Source organism: Sphaeramia orbicularis, chromosome 5 (genome assembly GCF_902148855.1).
Source record: "Sphaeramia orbicularis chromosome 5, fSphaOr1.1, whole genome shotgun sequence".
NCBI lineage: Eukaryota > Metazoa > Chordata > Actinopteri > Kurtiformes > Apogonidae > Sphaeramia > Sphaeramia orbicularis.
In genome coordinates this window covers 29,260,562-29,275,446 of record NC_043961.1, presented here as the reverse complement: position 1 = coordinate 29,275,446, position 14,885 = coordinate 29,260,562, and the positions used below count along the sequence as shown (strand labels likewise).

Sequence of the window (14,885 nt, the reverse complement as noted above, 5' to 3'; positions counted from 1 at the left end):
GGAAAAGTCTATCCATTATACTATGCAGTATGGATGACGACAAACTAAACCAACCATGCCCAGAGAACTGCAGGTTAGACATGGAACAGGCTTTAGCAGACAGTATGTGCCTTGCTGAAATAACTATGCAAACTACATTGAATAGACTGGTTGCTGGTTATGAAGAAGTATTATTTACAAAAAAAAAAAAAATCACTGTTATAAATGTCACAATGAGTGATTACAAATGAAAGAAGTCAGGGCTCAAGTTTCAGCATGGGTTTGCTTTATTTATCTAGCTTTCTGAAAAGCTTAATATTTAATTCAACCTAAACAACCTCTGATACAATTACTACCCCTGATAAAATGAAATGCTGCCATGAAGGAAAAACATAAAAAATTAAAATCAGAAAATCAGAAAAGAAAGTTACTCAATCACACAGCAGGAGATTGAAACATAATGAGACCTTTAAACCCAAAAAGACTGGTAATGTTGTAATAATGCTCATGAATTAATTGTGTTAATGCTAACTGGGTTAAGCTGAATTAAGAAATATACAGACAAAAAAGCTTACTGTTCAGCAACTGATAAGACATGTTCAGGTTTTTTTTTTTGACTTAAATATATCTGAAAATTACAAGCAGCTTCCATTTCCAGTCCATGTCCATTTAGGGGAGTAAAAGAATCACTTTCACGTGTTCAGTGCTCCATGATCATTGCATTTCGCAGACTGTCTCCATCTGTAAAAAAAATTTAAGTGGCCAGAATTCCCCCGACCTTAATGAGAGCTGCCCCTTCTGTGCCTGTCTCAACCACTGGGTCAGTCACAGTGTCAGTCTGAAAGCTGGACAGAGGTCAAGACTGAACCATCTTTTTATGGGGATCAAAAATGTAGCGCTTGAAATGTAAGTGAATGCCAACAGGTTGAGACTCTGAGGCTTTGGGCTCCTCTTCATTTGCTTGTCCACCTTTACCTCCAGCTTTGCCTTTCTTCTTAGTGGTAGAGGACAAGAGCTGTTTGGTTTCTGGATGAAGACCCTCTGAAAAAAAAAAAAAAAAAAAAAAGACATGGTTCAAGTAAAAGCAAAGAAAATCTCAAACAAAACAAACACAAGAGCAGAATAACATGGACTAGATACCAAATTCTGCAACTTTGATTGATTAGTATCCACTGAAAAGATACTATCGAGTATGTATAGTCTGACACCAAATTTCAACACCAAAAGAGTAAATCTGATCAGCGTCAGTGCATGCCACTGGTGCTAAGGACTTTTACATATTTTCATAAGTGATAAAAAAACAGACCAGTTCAGGAGGTAGGAAACAGGTCAGATTTTATGCTGTAATACTGTTTTTTTGAGAGTATAAAAATCCAAATAACCTGATTAAAAAATACAACTAGAGATTTGCTCTGTTAAGTTTTCTAATTGTATGAGGAAAAGGATTTTTTATGAATAAATATCAAAGCCCAAATATCAGTACATGTACAAGGTTGTACGATACCCCAGCCTACATAGTAGTAAAATCAAAGCTTTAATTTCCTCTTATGTAAAAACGTTACAACAGCGTAACAGCATATACTGTCCTACACTATGAACACTAATAAGGTTAGCTTAATCATGTCACTGTAGATGCATCAGATATATGATAGAGATCTTTTACCCCCTGTTATGTGTGCAGTAGGTGTTACAGTATATCTATGTTCTGACCTCAGAGCAGGTGATGCCTTCATCCTGATGTAACTGATGATAATGTTCAGGAAACCAGCTGCTTCTGGAGACTCTGCCTCCTGGTCACTAAGTTTTTCTGACCCGCCCCGACAATATTATGTCTCATCATTTAAGTTTGAAACACACTGACTTCTTTTTCTTCACTTGAGCCTCTAACTTGATGTTCACTGCTCTTTACGAAAGCACTAGGGTCTATTTTACAATATTTTCTCGCCTACATTCCTGTGTGTGTAGAGAGAAAATAAACCAACTGCTTGCTTGCATGACGTTTTGTACATCGAAGAGAAAAAGATGTTCTGCGTTGAATGCTTTTACACGCTGCTGTCTAACCTCACGTACAACGGCGCCAGCATTCTTCTTCTTATCGGTACGCCAATGTGAGGGTTGTTATGGTTGCAATGCAGCCAGAAATCTCTTCATGTTATCTACAATCAACTGAAAACCTCCATCTACCACCACAAAACTCTCACCCAAACATAATGATTTGTATTCACATGGCAGTGGCACACAAGAATAGTTCTTTTACATGTTATTTGCAATTGAATTTTCCATTTTAAAACGTAACAGGATGATTAGTTGATTAGTCATGTCTACGAACCTAAAAGAGTACATACAAGGGATTTGTTTTCACACAAACTCAGCAGACACAATACATGAAAAACGTATAACCAACCTGAGCTATGTCTGTTTCCTGTGCTCAGGACAGACAACACAAAGTATAAACCCTGAGCCTTGTGAAAAACCAACACAGTAATGAAGGTCAACAAAGTCAAAAATAAATACCTATTAAAACATAAGCAATAAACTAATGTATAGCACAGTTCCTTCAGACTTTCAGCATTAAACTTGGCAAAGAAGAAAAACAAGAAATATAGAGCAACTGGACTTAAGTCATGGCTGAAAAATAAGTTTAAATGAAAAAGTAAGCACATAAAAAAAAGAAATAGCTTTTCCTCTTACACCTTTTATGATTTTTGGTGAAATCATGTATTAAAAGCCTCATGGCTGTTGTGAATTACACGTGCACATATCCAAAAATGCAGTCCATCAGAAACATATGAACTGCTTTTTAAAGACTGGGAGCAAAATGGTAAAATATATTCTTCATATTTTACGAATACTGAGCAGTTGATCTGCCATGAAGAATATGTCTGATGTAGACTGGTGGAGCATTAGAGGAAGCAGGAACAAACAAGAGAAAAGCATTTGACAGTTTATGAGAAGTGCACTTTTCCACATTTTCATTCATCTTTTTCTTAGGTGCAGGTCTTAAAGAAAAAGCTAAAGTGAAGACACAACAGACTTTGAAGTAATTAGACTTAGTAGTAGTGGTTAAAGGAGCATAATCTGTTGTGCTTTTCATGTCAAAATATATTTAAATCCATTTAACAAAGCAGGGTTCTGTTATTCAACATGTATTAATTTATATACTTGATAGTTATATAGGTAGAAATATAAATATTATGTGATCTACTATTCAAAAGTTAACTGGACATAAAACAACACTGGAAAAAAACAACTAAAAATTAAAGTGTCTGCATTCGAGGACAATGTCTGCTCTGTATATCATGACACTGATACTGGTGTATTGATAAAAAATGCAAGAGACTGTATCACAATTTATTGCTGTATCAATTATTGTCCCACTCTAATCAGCAGAAAAGTGTGGTCATCTCCGTAACGCCCAGGGGGAGTCTCAGATGAACACCACTGAATGTCTGCAGTGTGTTCATGTGTGTGAAGATGTGTGCGTGTGTCACAGACTTCTGAATACAAGGCGGTGAAGAGGATGTAGGTGAGGTTCTCTTTCTAAATGTTTTTGTTTTCTCTTCCCTCCCGGTGTGGAGCCGTGGGTTTGGAGCAACAGAAGGTAAAATAAACACTGAACAGACTTCCCCCGGAACACGGGAAATTCCCAGAGGAATCCTGGGAATGTGGTTTGGGATGTCAGGCCTACCAATGTTACCACATCCTGAAAACTGTCTGAAGAGCCCCAAAATCCAAAGATGGAAAGAGAAAGTGCCCTAAGATGCATGTACTGATAAAGCGAGTATCAAGGACCTAAAGATGTCAAAATACACACTATATAAAGTCTCAATGAGCTCTTACCTTGTATCCGAATCTTGAACTTTCCGCTCTGTCCAAACCCACCCTCAATAACGCCAGTCTCTCCTGACGACAGCATGACCTTCAGTCCCACAAAGAGCTGGAGGTTTGTCTCCTTCTTGAACAGGTTGCGGCCAATCACAGTATAATCATCGGTCACCTAAGTACAAGAGAGCAGCAAACACACTTATCAATTACAGGACTAGTTAGGAGTCAACTGAGGACTAGTTAGTGCATAAACTGATATGAAAGTACAACGCATTGTCTCATTAAGACTGTGAAAATGCCAAGATGTGTTTCGTATCACAGGCTTGGCAGAAACAATCTCAAAATGTTGTTAGGGTATAATAACTGATAAGCTTTGGGTGTTTTTGGGTCCAATTTACATAGCAGAAATAAACAACAGCCACAGTCTGTCTCCAGTTTTTGGTTTGCACGTTAAAATACACATCCATCTCTTATAGTGAAGCATCACTTGAGGAAAAGGCAGGGTCTGAATTTAACCCCTATGAAGCACCAAATGCAGGGAGATTCTCCATTTTCAGCTGAACACCACACCAGCAGGACATTGTTTGTACCATAATAGAAGATTAAACCCATACTGAGGGTTTCTACTGCATTTTGGTGTAATTTACAGATGTGGTGTTTCTGTGCACAGAGTTCAACACATAAACAGGGACAAGGGATTTCATGGTTTAGATGCAGTTTTGAACAACTTCGTTCCTTATTTGTTGAAGGTAACTCTAAAGTTCAGTAGCATATCGGTACCATGCAAAGATATGTTTTATGTAGGGACTATGATCATTAGAATGAGTTGGGTTAATTTATGTTTTGTTGTCAGGTTAGTGCAAGTGTTGAGTAAAAAGGAGCTCGACTCACTGACGAAATGACTTTACCAAACAAAAACAAAGAAAATTGAATAAAAGGAGGGGTTTAAAAAGGATGCACAGTAACTGTATGTAATGGCTAATATTTCTAAAATTGGAATCAAGAGATTTCAATTTTAATGACCCAGAATTATGGTAAGAAAGAGGTAACATTAAACCGTACTACTTGCCATCAGTCACATTCTTCAAGGCTCGTCGCCTGGCTGTCTCACACTCCCTTTCATCCTCCTGCAGATTTTATGCCATATTTGTTTGTATTTCTTGCTTATCATCCATCACTAAGTCGATCTAACCCGCCACTAATCTGATAACAGAAGGGCACCACTCTGTCTCCAACTCACTCCCAGCCACTGACTCTTCCTCTGCCTTCTGCCAAACCCTCATTCATTCTTGAACATTTGACCCTGATGTCCCTCAAGCGTGACTGATGCACTGATAAAAAAAAAAAAAAAAAAAATTACAGTTGCTATACACGTCCAACAGACCATATGAATTGTGACTGGATGAGGCCGTGACTTCTTAACAATGACAGTAATGTGTCCTTTTCGAAAGGAATTTCATATGTCTCATTCTCGAAGACTGATGAACAACAAATGCAACATCATATGACCACGATCTGACCTTTTGCACATGCTCTTCTATCCCTGAGTCACTGACTGGAGCTGTCAACAGCCTGAGGTGTTAATGCCAGGAAACTAGTTTGCACACTTGACCCCTAACCTGAATTGGACCCAACACGAGGGTGCACTCAGGGAAACTTCACTGTACATTATGGAATGACACAAGTCATAACATCTTCAGTTCACACACATGTAAGAGAGGGCTGACGTCTTGAAAAACAGTCAAATCTGACACTTGGTAAGAAAAAAAACTGCATGACATTATTTTTTTACGTCCACCAAGAAGGTTATATGCCATTTGCCTCCCTCTGTTAGCAGGATTACGCAAATGCTACTACATGGATTTTCATGAAAATCAGTGGGAGGTTACGGCATGGGCCGAGGACAAAGCCCTAGAATGTGGAGTAGATCCATAAAAAGTGGAGGCAAGAACTGTGTTTCATTTTGAAAGCTGGAAACTTACAATAAAATTTATATTATTGACAGCAACTTGAAAGGAATGAGCTAAACACCAACTGACAAGTTTGTTGCCACTTTGTTGCCATGGTAACAGTAAAATGATCATCAGCAACAAGTGAGAAGATGGAGAAAAATACATGTTATAATTTGTGGTTTGTTTATTTAATAATATTGCGAAGTGAGAGGGAGGGCTGCAATCTCTGAGTGCCCTTCTAGTGATCAAAACTGCCATGACTTTTCCATGTCTTTGCAGCCAATTTTCATGACCTTATAACATCTGAAATGTTCATGATGTGTGAAAAATAATAATCCATATACAAATATAACCACAGTCGATGACAAGTCATGATTAATTACGATGTATCACTGTCTTAGAGTTTCCCCTTGTCCAAAATGTTTAACAGGCCACAAATTGCACATCATAATTTGTCAAAATGTGTTCCTTAAATTAACATTTTCCTGGTATTGCGTAAATTTACACCTTGTCAAAGTACAAGTAGCAACTGTTATGCCAAAGTATTTTTATGTCACTCAATATTAAATTAACTACTTATGCTTACTACACAGGTATTTGATATTTATACATGTGAGGCACTTTTCCAAGACATTTCCAAAACTCTCAGGGTTCATTTGCTTTTTTTTAGGCCTGAAATTTGTTATTGATTTTGCAGGTTTTTCATACAGTAGTTGGATCCTGATGAATCAATGTGGATCACATAATTCAGGATGAAAGAGAAACCATACTTGAACAGAAATCAAACTGGTAAGTGCACAAACATGAGAAAAACATGCTGAGTCAAAGAAGTAAATGGAGAGTAGGGTTGAGTTTCGGAGTCATGTGGGTATTCCTGTGCCACTCAGGTGTGTCCAAATAGCGCCAGCCTCTGACAGCTAGACAGGGCCAGTGGCGTCAGACGGCCACCCACACACCTTCGTTACAGCACATGCTAAGACATGCGTACCCTCCCATGCCCTGAATACTGCTCACCAGGGCTGCATATGCATGCTTGTTTGTGTGTACGTGTCTGTTTATGAATATACAATAGGGGCTCTGTCTGAGAGGCACGCTCCAGTGCCACCAGCAATGAGAAACATCCAACGAAGAACAAGGGCCAAAGAAATATGCAAGGTGATAGAGAGGACAAAGAGCCAAGGACAACATTATGGACAAGTTGAGAGTCAGGTCAAAGACTAGTAAGGGATAATGTATAATGAACTGCTCATTATTGCAAAATAAACCCAGACAGAGTGGATCAAGACCTTAACATAAAACAGAGGGGTCTTGAGCACCCTGAGGGGTTTTATTTGGCGATAATTATTGGTTTCCTGTACATTAGAGATGGGCAATATCTCCAAAATCCTCTGTCACAATATATGTAATTTCATATCTTGGTAATGGTACAGATCATGATGCTGTGATCCTTCTAAAAATTCAGTTAATAAATGGTTTAAAATTGTAAACTGCATCATACTAATTGGTGTGTTTTCTATCATGTTAACTCTTCTACATGTTTATGATTTTCCTGCATACGTCTGTGGAAAAACAATAAAGCCATCAACAGACAAAAAAATTACATGTATTACTCAAAAGAATATGATTTACAGCCCATGATATAATTAATACAATAATTTTATAAAATTATGTACATTTTTCTATCTTCATACAATATATTACGTTACACTGTGGAGCACAGCATCCCACTATGTCATTTATAAAGATAATAATATTAATTATCAGATTGATCTGAAAAATATTTTATTGTTAAATAAATGTGTAGAGCATAGAAATGTCTGAAATCCACCTGTTGTGAAGAAAAATAGACCATAGAATATCACAAATGACTGATTGGTATCAAAAATCCAACAAAGTCATGTGATGAAAAATGACTGTGTGAAGCATCCACTCACCCTTTCCACCTGTCCCTCTTTGTGTTTCATCTTATAGATGCGGAGGCGAGGCAGGGCAGTCTCTGCATAGCTTTTATCTTCAAAGCCCTGTAATAGACGTCCTTGGAAGGCCAACCGACATGCGTTAGCATGAATGTCAGTGTCCAACTTTGAGCCAATCACCAGGCAGAGAGAGGGACATGTGACTGGCCGCTCAAACTCTAACAAAGCCCATTGATCTGGGTCAGGTCCAGAATTGGCCTGTCCTTGAGCGGTGACATATTCGTCTTGGTAGAAATACTCCTTGTCAAAGGTGAAAGGTGTTTCCAGCGAACTGGGCTGAATGACAAGCTGGGTCATGTCTGGTACATCCACAGGTGGCAGCCCAAAGAAGGTCACCCTTGCCATTACAGTCTCATGACCCACTGTGATGTGAAATTTGGCACGAGTGGCAAGAGAGCCCTTGAAGTAGCCAATCTTCCTGACAGATATGACTGCTGCGTAGAGGGTTCGCAGGGACCCCGGGGTGCACACAACACCACGCTCTAACAGTTTAGGGTCAAACTGTGTCACACAGACACCAACACGATCCCCCTGCATGGCCCCTGACACCGGCTTCCGAAACATCTGCACCGATTTTATCTTCTTGGTGACCTGATGTCAGAAAGAAACAAACAAGCTTAAAGTCATTTTAGCACAAGTAGCAGCTCACATCAATTTAATACAAATAGAAGAAACAAAACACATTTTAGCGATCTTGCATTTAAACAAAAACAAAGTTACATTACACAGTTATTATCAGCACAGTACAAGATGAACATATTTAAGAGTTAAGACTCTGTTTATTTGCTTTTACAAGAAAACAGCTTATTGAATGTGAAAACTTCTTAAAAGAAATAACAGAGCTATCTATAACAATGTTAGTCTTTTATGCCTGAAGTGTCGAAAAACTGATTCCACAGTGGCTTATATTATTTTAATACATCCACTTTATTAGTATTAGTAGTAGTAGTATTAGTAGTAACAATAATAATAATAATGTTAGTCTTGTGCTTATTTTTTATTTAATTTATTGTCTTGACTTTGATGTGGATTTAAATATGAATTTAAATAACATAAAATACTCACAAATGTACTAATAAAAACTTCAATTTAGAAATCATCGTGAAAAATCTCAGGTGCAGAAAAATACATCTCTGTGACAATCTGATCCAGCTATTTGTTACTGCGGTTTTGGACATACCACAATCACAGATGATGTTTATCCGTGTTTTGGTTATCTTTTACCAAACAATGACAAAACCAACAGTTGTGGGACAGATCAAAATGCAATAACAAGAGATAGTTAATTTAGCCATATGCTGCCACCAAGAGGTGAATGTAATCACTGCAGACAAAACTGCTGAGACTGAATGAAGTCTGCATCTGGTCTAAATTACTTGACTCCTGTGCTGCCAGCCCGGCCCGCCCCCCCCTGCCCCTGTCCCCTCATCCTCCCCTCACATTAAACTGACACATCCTCTGAACCCATTCGACCATCCCTCCCTCTGTCCGTCCACTTCCAGTCAACTTCTGAACTTCCGAAACTCTGTGGTTATTGCAAAGACACTGCCAGCTCTCAGGAATGCTGCATGCTAGTAAACATCAGAGAATCAGATTGTGTGCCCATTTTTTCGAGTGTACCTTTAGTGCTGGGATTTCCACTGTGTCATTTATAGCCAGCGACCCCTGTAGGATGGTCCCAGTCATCACTGTCCCCTGGCCTCGAATGGAGAAACAATGGTCCACGGCCATCAGAAGGTTGCCTCCAGGGTCTCTCTGAGGAAGGTACGTCTGTTTCTTCAAAAGCTGACAGACGATCAAAAAGAAAGACAGACTCTTCTCATTATAATGCAAGGTCAAGTAAGTTCCATGTGACACAAACAGAAAAGGACTGATACTAATTAGATCCTTATCAAACTTAAGTCAGACAGTGTGATGGCAACAGGAAACACTGTTTTACCCTGACTCCTCTGTTGTATTAAACTGTTCTCTGATACATAACAAAAACCAAATCCCCATCTCCATTAAAGTGATCATTAAATATTCTCAATTTAAAGGCACACACTTGATTATGGAGGCAGGGTTTTAGTAGGTTTCAACAAATTCAGTCTTTTTCAATTTAAGACCCTTTTAAAGACCATTATAAATGCAATTTTAAAACTATTTCAACATCTGGTCACTCTGGGGCCTATCACTGCCAGTGCTCTCAATGTTGGATGAGGGCATTCATTTGGTGGTAGGTTTTCTTTTTTTATTTTAGGGCTGTCAAAATTAACACGTTAACTCAGATTAATCAATCATCATGATTAATCTGATTAAAAATTGTAACGCAATAAACCCATCTGCAGTGCAGAATGACTCTGAACGTCTCTGGCAATGCATTTCGGGTGGTTTGTCCAAGTAGAGTTACCATCGCACATGTGCAAATGGTCAGTTGATCCGGTAGTGACAGGCAGCAGAACCAGCCCATGAAGATGGAAGACGCTAAACAGCACATTGGTCCTCTCAATGGGAAATTTGAGTTACAAGAAAAACAAGACGGAGCAGTTGTTTCAAGTTGTTCTGTTTCAAGTTTTGTTGAAACTGCTGAAGGTGCTAAAGACATTAAGTGCATATATATTCCCTTCTTTCTTGAGTCTGTTTGCTCTTGCAAAATGAAACGCTATTAATAGAGACTAAAAATTATACTGAATGATATTTAATCATGATTAATGAAATTAATCCACAGCAACCCTGTGATTAATCTGATTAAAAATTTTAATTGTTTGACAGCACTAATTTTTTTATGTCAGTGCAGTTCTACTGCCTGTAAACTCAAAGCTTCTCAGCTGAACATTTTTTGTGCAACTTCAAAAGCATTAAAACTCACTTCAAGAGAAGACTATATACAATAATTTTTTGGGGTCAAAATCGTATTCAGCATATTTTAAGAATTCAGTTTTAAATTTTCGAATTTTTAATACCCAGCATAAACTCTGTGTGCTAAAGAGTATCTCAATCACATTTCAACTGACCTTAGTGAAACATTATGTGCTATTCTAAGTAACATCAGTACAAATAAAGGGCCATTTGTGTTTTTCACCAACTTTACCTCAATTAACTCTGGAACTCCCTGTGGCTCCTCAGTATCAGGAGCCTCAGGGCCTCCAGGCTTTGCTGCCACAGCAATCACAGGACAGTCCTTAAACCTGGTCAAAAGAAAGAATTGTATTAAAATTACTTAACAGTTTAGTAATCTCACTGTAAGCTATAATAAGAAACAAGTCTCAGCTGGCTTGATATAAGATTGCCCAATTTTGATATAATTACAATTGAGTCCACATTTACACAGCTATTTTCTTATACACTGACAACAGACCTTTTGGAAAACTCCACAGTGAACATATTTTTAAAACTTCATTTGAGTGTTGTACACTTCTCTGTTTGATGTCAGTGTGCAAAATGCTAAGATGGCTTTAAGGTTGTACTCCCTGTTTGTTTGGCCTGCTATATTTCAGTTGTGTTTTTGTATTTTTATGTGGCTGCTTTTTTCCCTGGGTGTGTGAACTAGGCCTAAAGAGTCACACTTTGCAACAAATGAACCTTCTCAAATTTTAGCAATGAAATACAGATAAAGGGTAAATGAATCAAAGAGTTTAAAAATTAACTTTAAGATTTTGCTGTCCTGCAGCTTAGCTTCTTCTGCAGGACCTGCTGTGTGCATATTTGTGTGAAATGCAAACCTGGTGCTCTCCAGAGTTTTGTGGAGTCTCTTGGTCATTTTCTCAATGGCACTCTGTCTCTTGTTGGGTGGCAGCAGGTCTGTTTTGTTAAGAACAACCACCATGCGTGGGCATGTCAGCTCTCCAATCAGCAGGCACTCTGCAGTCTGAGTCTGTATCCCTTTAACCACATCAACGACGAGCATCATCAGGTCTATAATTTGTGCTCCTGAGACAAAAAAAATGGAAGACAATCAAAAATATATTAATACTAAAAGCAGACAAAAAGACATTTCCTCTTTTCTGTTACTCATTACTTATAAAAAGATTCAAAGCTTACAACAGCAAGACAAACAGGAAAAGACAAGACGCCCAAGAATAACAGTAAAACAAGTAGAGAAATTAGAGGAGCAGTGAATTTAAGCAAAGAGAGTAAAAGGGCTAGAGGCTGAAACTGAAGCTGCAGCTCACTTGGTCGTCTTTCCTTTCCTTCTTTTCTTTTCCTGACTTTGGCGGTCTTGCCTTCCTGTGCTCCCCTTGTTTCTCTCCTTCTATTTGGCTCCTTCTCTTTCCTGTGCTTTCCTCACTTGGGACACAGGGGGAAGTTTAATACATACCCCGATCCCCACACTTTCCTTCCTCCTTAATCTACAGCATGTGCCACCCCAATGGCTTATAGGTTTCACATGTTGGACACACAACACAGCAGCATCCAGTATTCAAGTGTCTCCATCATAAAAGATTCACTTCTGCAGCAGTTAATCGTGTTAGGGTATTAAGCTGTTGTAATTAGAGATAGTTAAAGCGCTGTTGTTAGGTTGAGTAACAAATAGGGTGGAAAACTTGAGAATGTTGGCCTCTCAGTGAGTTGTTTAGTGTACTCTGAACAGAGGGGATCATCACAACTGTGTCAATGCCTCGAACTCCCACCATTCAGGTCAGTATCACTATACTTTTCCAAGACAGATGCTGCCCTCTGCTGGACAAGTCAAGAATCTATGTGGAACTGTATTTATTTATTTATTTTTTGTAGGGTTTCATTCAACTTCTTTTGCGCTTCCACACTTTATGGATTTTGTACATTTGGATGGTGAATTATTCCTATAAAACTTTAAGAAAATTCATTACCTGTTATAAATGCTGCCTGGAAAATAATTAATCACATGAGTCAGTCAAATTCTGGTAGTGTTTATAGCATACTGTTACCCATGCAGTTGGAATAATTTTGTTTTCAGACACATTCCTCTTTTTATGTCTATTTATACACATCATTAATTACCTTTGACCAGGTTCAATGATTACATTCTGAGTCCCAGTTACACTTTATCTACCAAGAGTAAATCACATTGTCACAGTCATTTCATGGGAAGACCTGGAAATATTTTATTCCAACTTTATGGTCAGTGTATTTACAGAAACACACAATTTGTTACCTGCTATTAATTTATTACTTTTTACCGCTGCAATCTGATATTTATCTTCAGTTCCTTAAGTACAGAAACTTTTGAAATTCTCCCAAATCATCAACTCTCAAGAGTAATAAAACATGTTTCAAATTTCTAAATAGCTTCCATGAGATATGGATAGAATTTTACAATAGAATATTACCATTTCAACATCAGAAAAGTTTAGAAAAAGATCAAATAATCCTTCTTGGGAAAAATGGAGGGTTTCAGGTCTGTAGCAATATTGAAAAAGATCTGTGGTAGTCGTTTTTTTGGGCAGGACCAAAAAAAAAAAAAGCTTGCAGATATGAAATAACTACCATTATACTGCACACAATAGGAATGGAGATTGTTTTTGAAAAAACATTTTTTTTCTTTAAGGCAACAAAATATTTATAATTATTAATTATATTTTAACATCAGTGCATGTGTAACTAAATAAGACTTAGAGTTTCTTGGATGTTGAAGACAAATTTCAGGCCACTCTAGTGATAGTAAGTAGCTTCACTAACAATATACCTACTTACTATGCAAATTTACAAATCTATACATAAAAAAAATAGTATTTAGACAAAACTTTTAAGATTTTGCAAGATCCCAAGAACTTAATAGAAGCTCATGGGAAAGAAAACCCATGACATTTCAAACGGGCCTCAGTGAGTTGGTATGGAATTATCCCCATTTATATTAATCTAAATGTAATTACAGCACCTTTTTTTTTTATATTGTACTATTTGCTTTTTCATTATTGCATCACTGCCATTTTGCACAAATGCAATTACATAAAATGTAATCCATACTAAATTTGGTTTTATGTATAATTAGTCACTAGTTAATTTGGTACAGTTAGTACAGCAGGTTGACAGCAAACCCTGGCTTGTGGAGGTGTCATTATATACTGTATGAGTGAGACAGGCGTAATTGCAGGGCATCATATTAGTTCTAATGGAGAGACCCAGCTGTCAAATGTCACCTGTATCATCATCATCATCATCATCATCATACCATTGGGACAGTAATCAAATATTCTCATTGTGTCCATGGTGTGTTTACCACCTATGTGACACCTGGCACCAACATGGGTCAAAATTCAGAAACCTCACCTCCAATGATGGTCCGGATCAAAGAGGCGTGTCCCGGGCAGTCGACCAGGGTGAACTGCAGGCTGTCATACGGCTGCCCTCCGCTCTCCTGCCTCAGGTGATCCGGCAGATTCACTGTGAAGGAGGAGAAGCCCAGGTCCAGTGTGATGCCTCTCTCCCGGGACTGCGGGTTCTTGTCGAAGGCGGCGGTGGAGGCAGTGCTGCTCAGCGCCCTGGCAAGCGACGTCTTCCCGCTGTCAACATGCCCCAGCACCCCGATGTTGAAGTTCAGAGTCTTAGTGTGACTGTCAGCTGACTCTGACATTTTGCCTCCTGTCTGATGCAACACAAACTGCGGTTATTACCTGTTCTACTTCTGAGCTGGACCTTGAGCTCAGCTCCAACACAAACATCAGACGGCGTGCTGCGCTGGCCAGTCAATACTAGTGTCCACTGTTAAGACACAACCCAGCCACGTTTAATACAAACCGTTATAGCTCATTTTTTAGCTCTGTTATGTACAAAATAATACTTTTTTGCTTGAAATCAGCCCAGATAAACCTACTCCGTACTGTTACTTCACCCTGTCATGACAGCATGCTAACACGGAACGATTTTTCAGACACTGATAAAAGTTTTAAAAGGAAAAAATTACTTATAATGCTGTCTCTATGGTTAAACTTAACAATTATCTCGAAATAAAAGTTCTATATTTTTATTTTCAGGTTAATATATGGTTATACTTTACTCACTGACAAGTTTCTCGCAGTTTCTACTGCACCAGACAGACTGTAACACTGACGGAAATGAAAACCTTAAGAGGCGTGGTTTTGAAATTTTTCAGCAATTGACGTGAGTTTAAACCAATGACTGTGTCGTATCTTAGAGGCGGTGCTTAAGGGTATTACTTCCTGCCATTTTCCCTAGTAACCCACATGGAAACCGA

The 14,885-nt window shown here is 38.3% G+C and overlaps 1 protein-coding gene across 3 annotated transcripts; it reads right to left on the bottom strand.

The window, feature by feature from the left end:
* Window positions 1–243: 243 nt before the first annotated feature.
* eefsec (eukaryotic elongation factor, selenocysteine-tRNA-specific) lies at window positions 244–14,751 on the bottom strand. 3 transcript variants are annotated; one of them, XM_030133971.1, is made up of 8 exons: window positions 14,692–14,751; window positions 13,961–14,276; window positions 11,434–11,641; window positions 10,803–10,899; window positions 9,353–9,517; window positions 7,691–8,323; window positions 3,820–3,976; window positions 244–1,020 (listed from the first exon to the last, which is right to left on the bottom strand). In XM_030133971.1, exons 2-8 carry the CDS (start codon window positions 14,262–14,264, stop codon window positions 836–838), a joined length of 1,749 nt encoding a protein of 582 aa, XP_029989831.1. In that variant the 5' UTR covers window positions 14,265–14,276; window positions 14,692–14,751; the 3' UTR covers window positions 244–835. The 3 variants fall into 3 exon arrangements, with proteins under 3 accessions (XP_029989831.1, XP_029989832.1, XP_029989833.1); XM_030133972.1 differs by having other exon boundaries at window positions 14,696–14,723; XM_030133973.1 differs by having other exon boundaries at window positions 13,961–14,272; window positions 14,692–14,712.
* Window positions 14,752–14,885: the final 134 nt, after the last annotated feature.

What these genes read in the sequence shown, in the direction of transcription:
- eefsec (XM_030133971.1), bottom strand. Translation starts at nt 14,264, where the DNA reads ATGTCAGAGTCAGCTGACAGTCACACTAAGACTCTGAACTTCAACATC. An exon ending in AAAACTCTGGAGAGCACCAG is followed by an intron (nt 10,900 to 11,433) that starts GTTTGCATTTCA and finishes TCTTTTGACCAG; the next exon opens with GTTTAAGGACTGTCCTGTGA. An exon ending in TGGAAATCCCAGCACTAAAG is followed by an intron (nt 8,324 to 9,352) that starts GTACACTCGAAA and finishes TTCTGACATCAG; the next exon opens with GTCACCAAGAAGATAAAATC.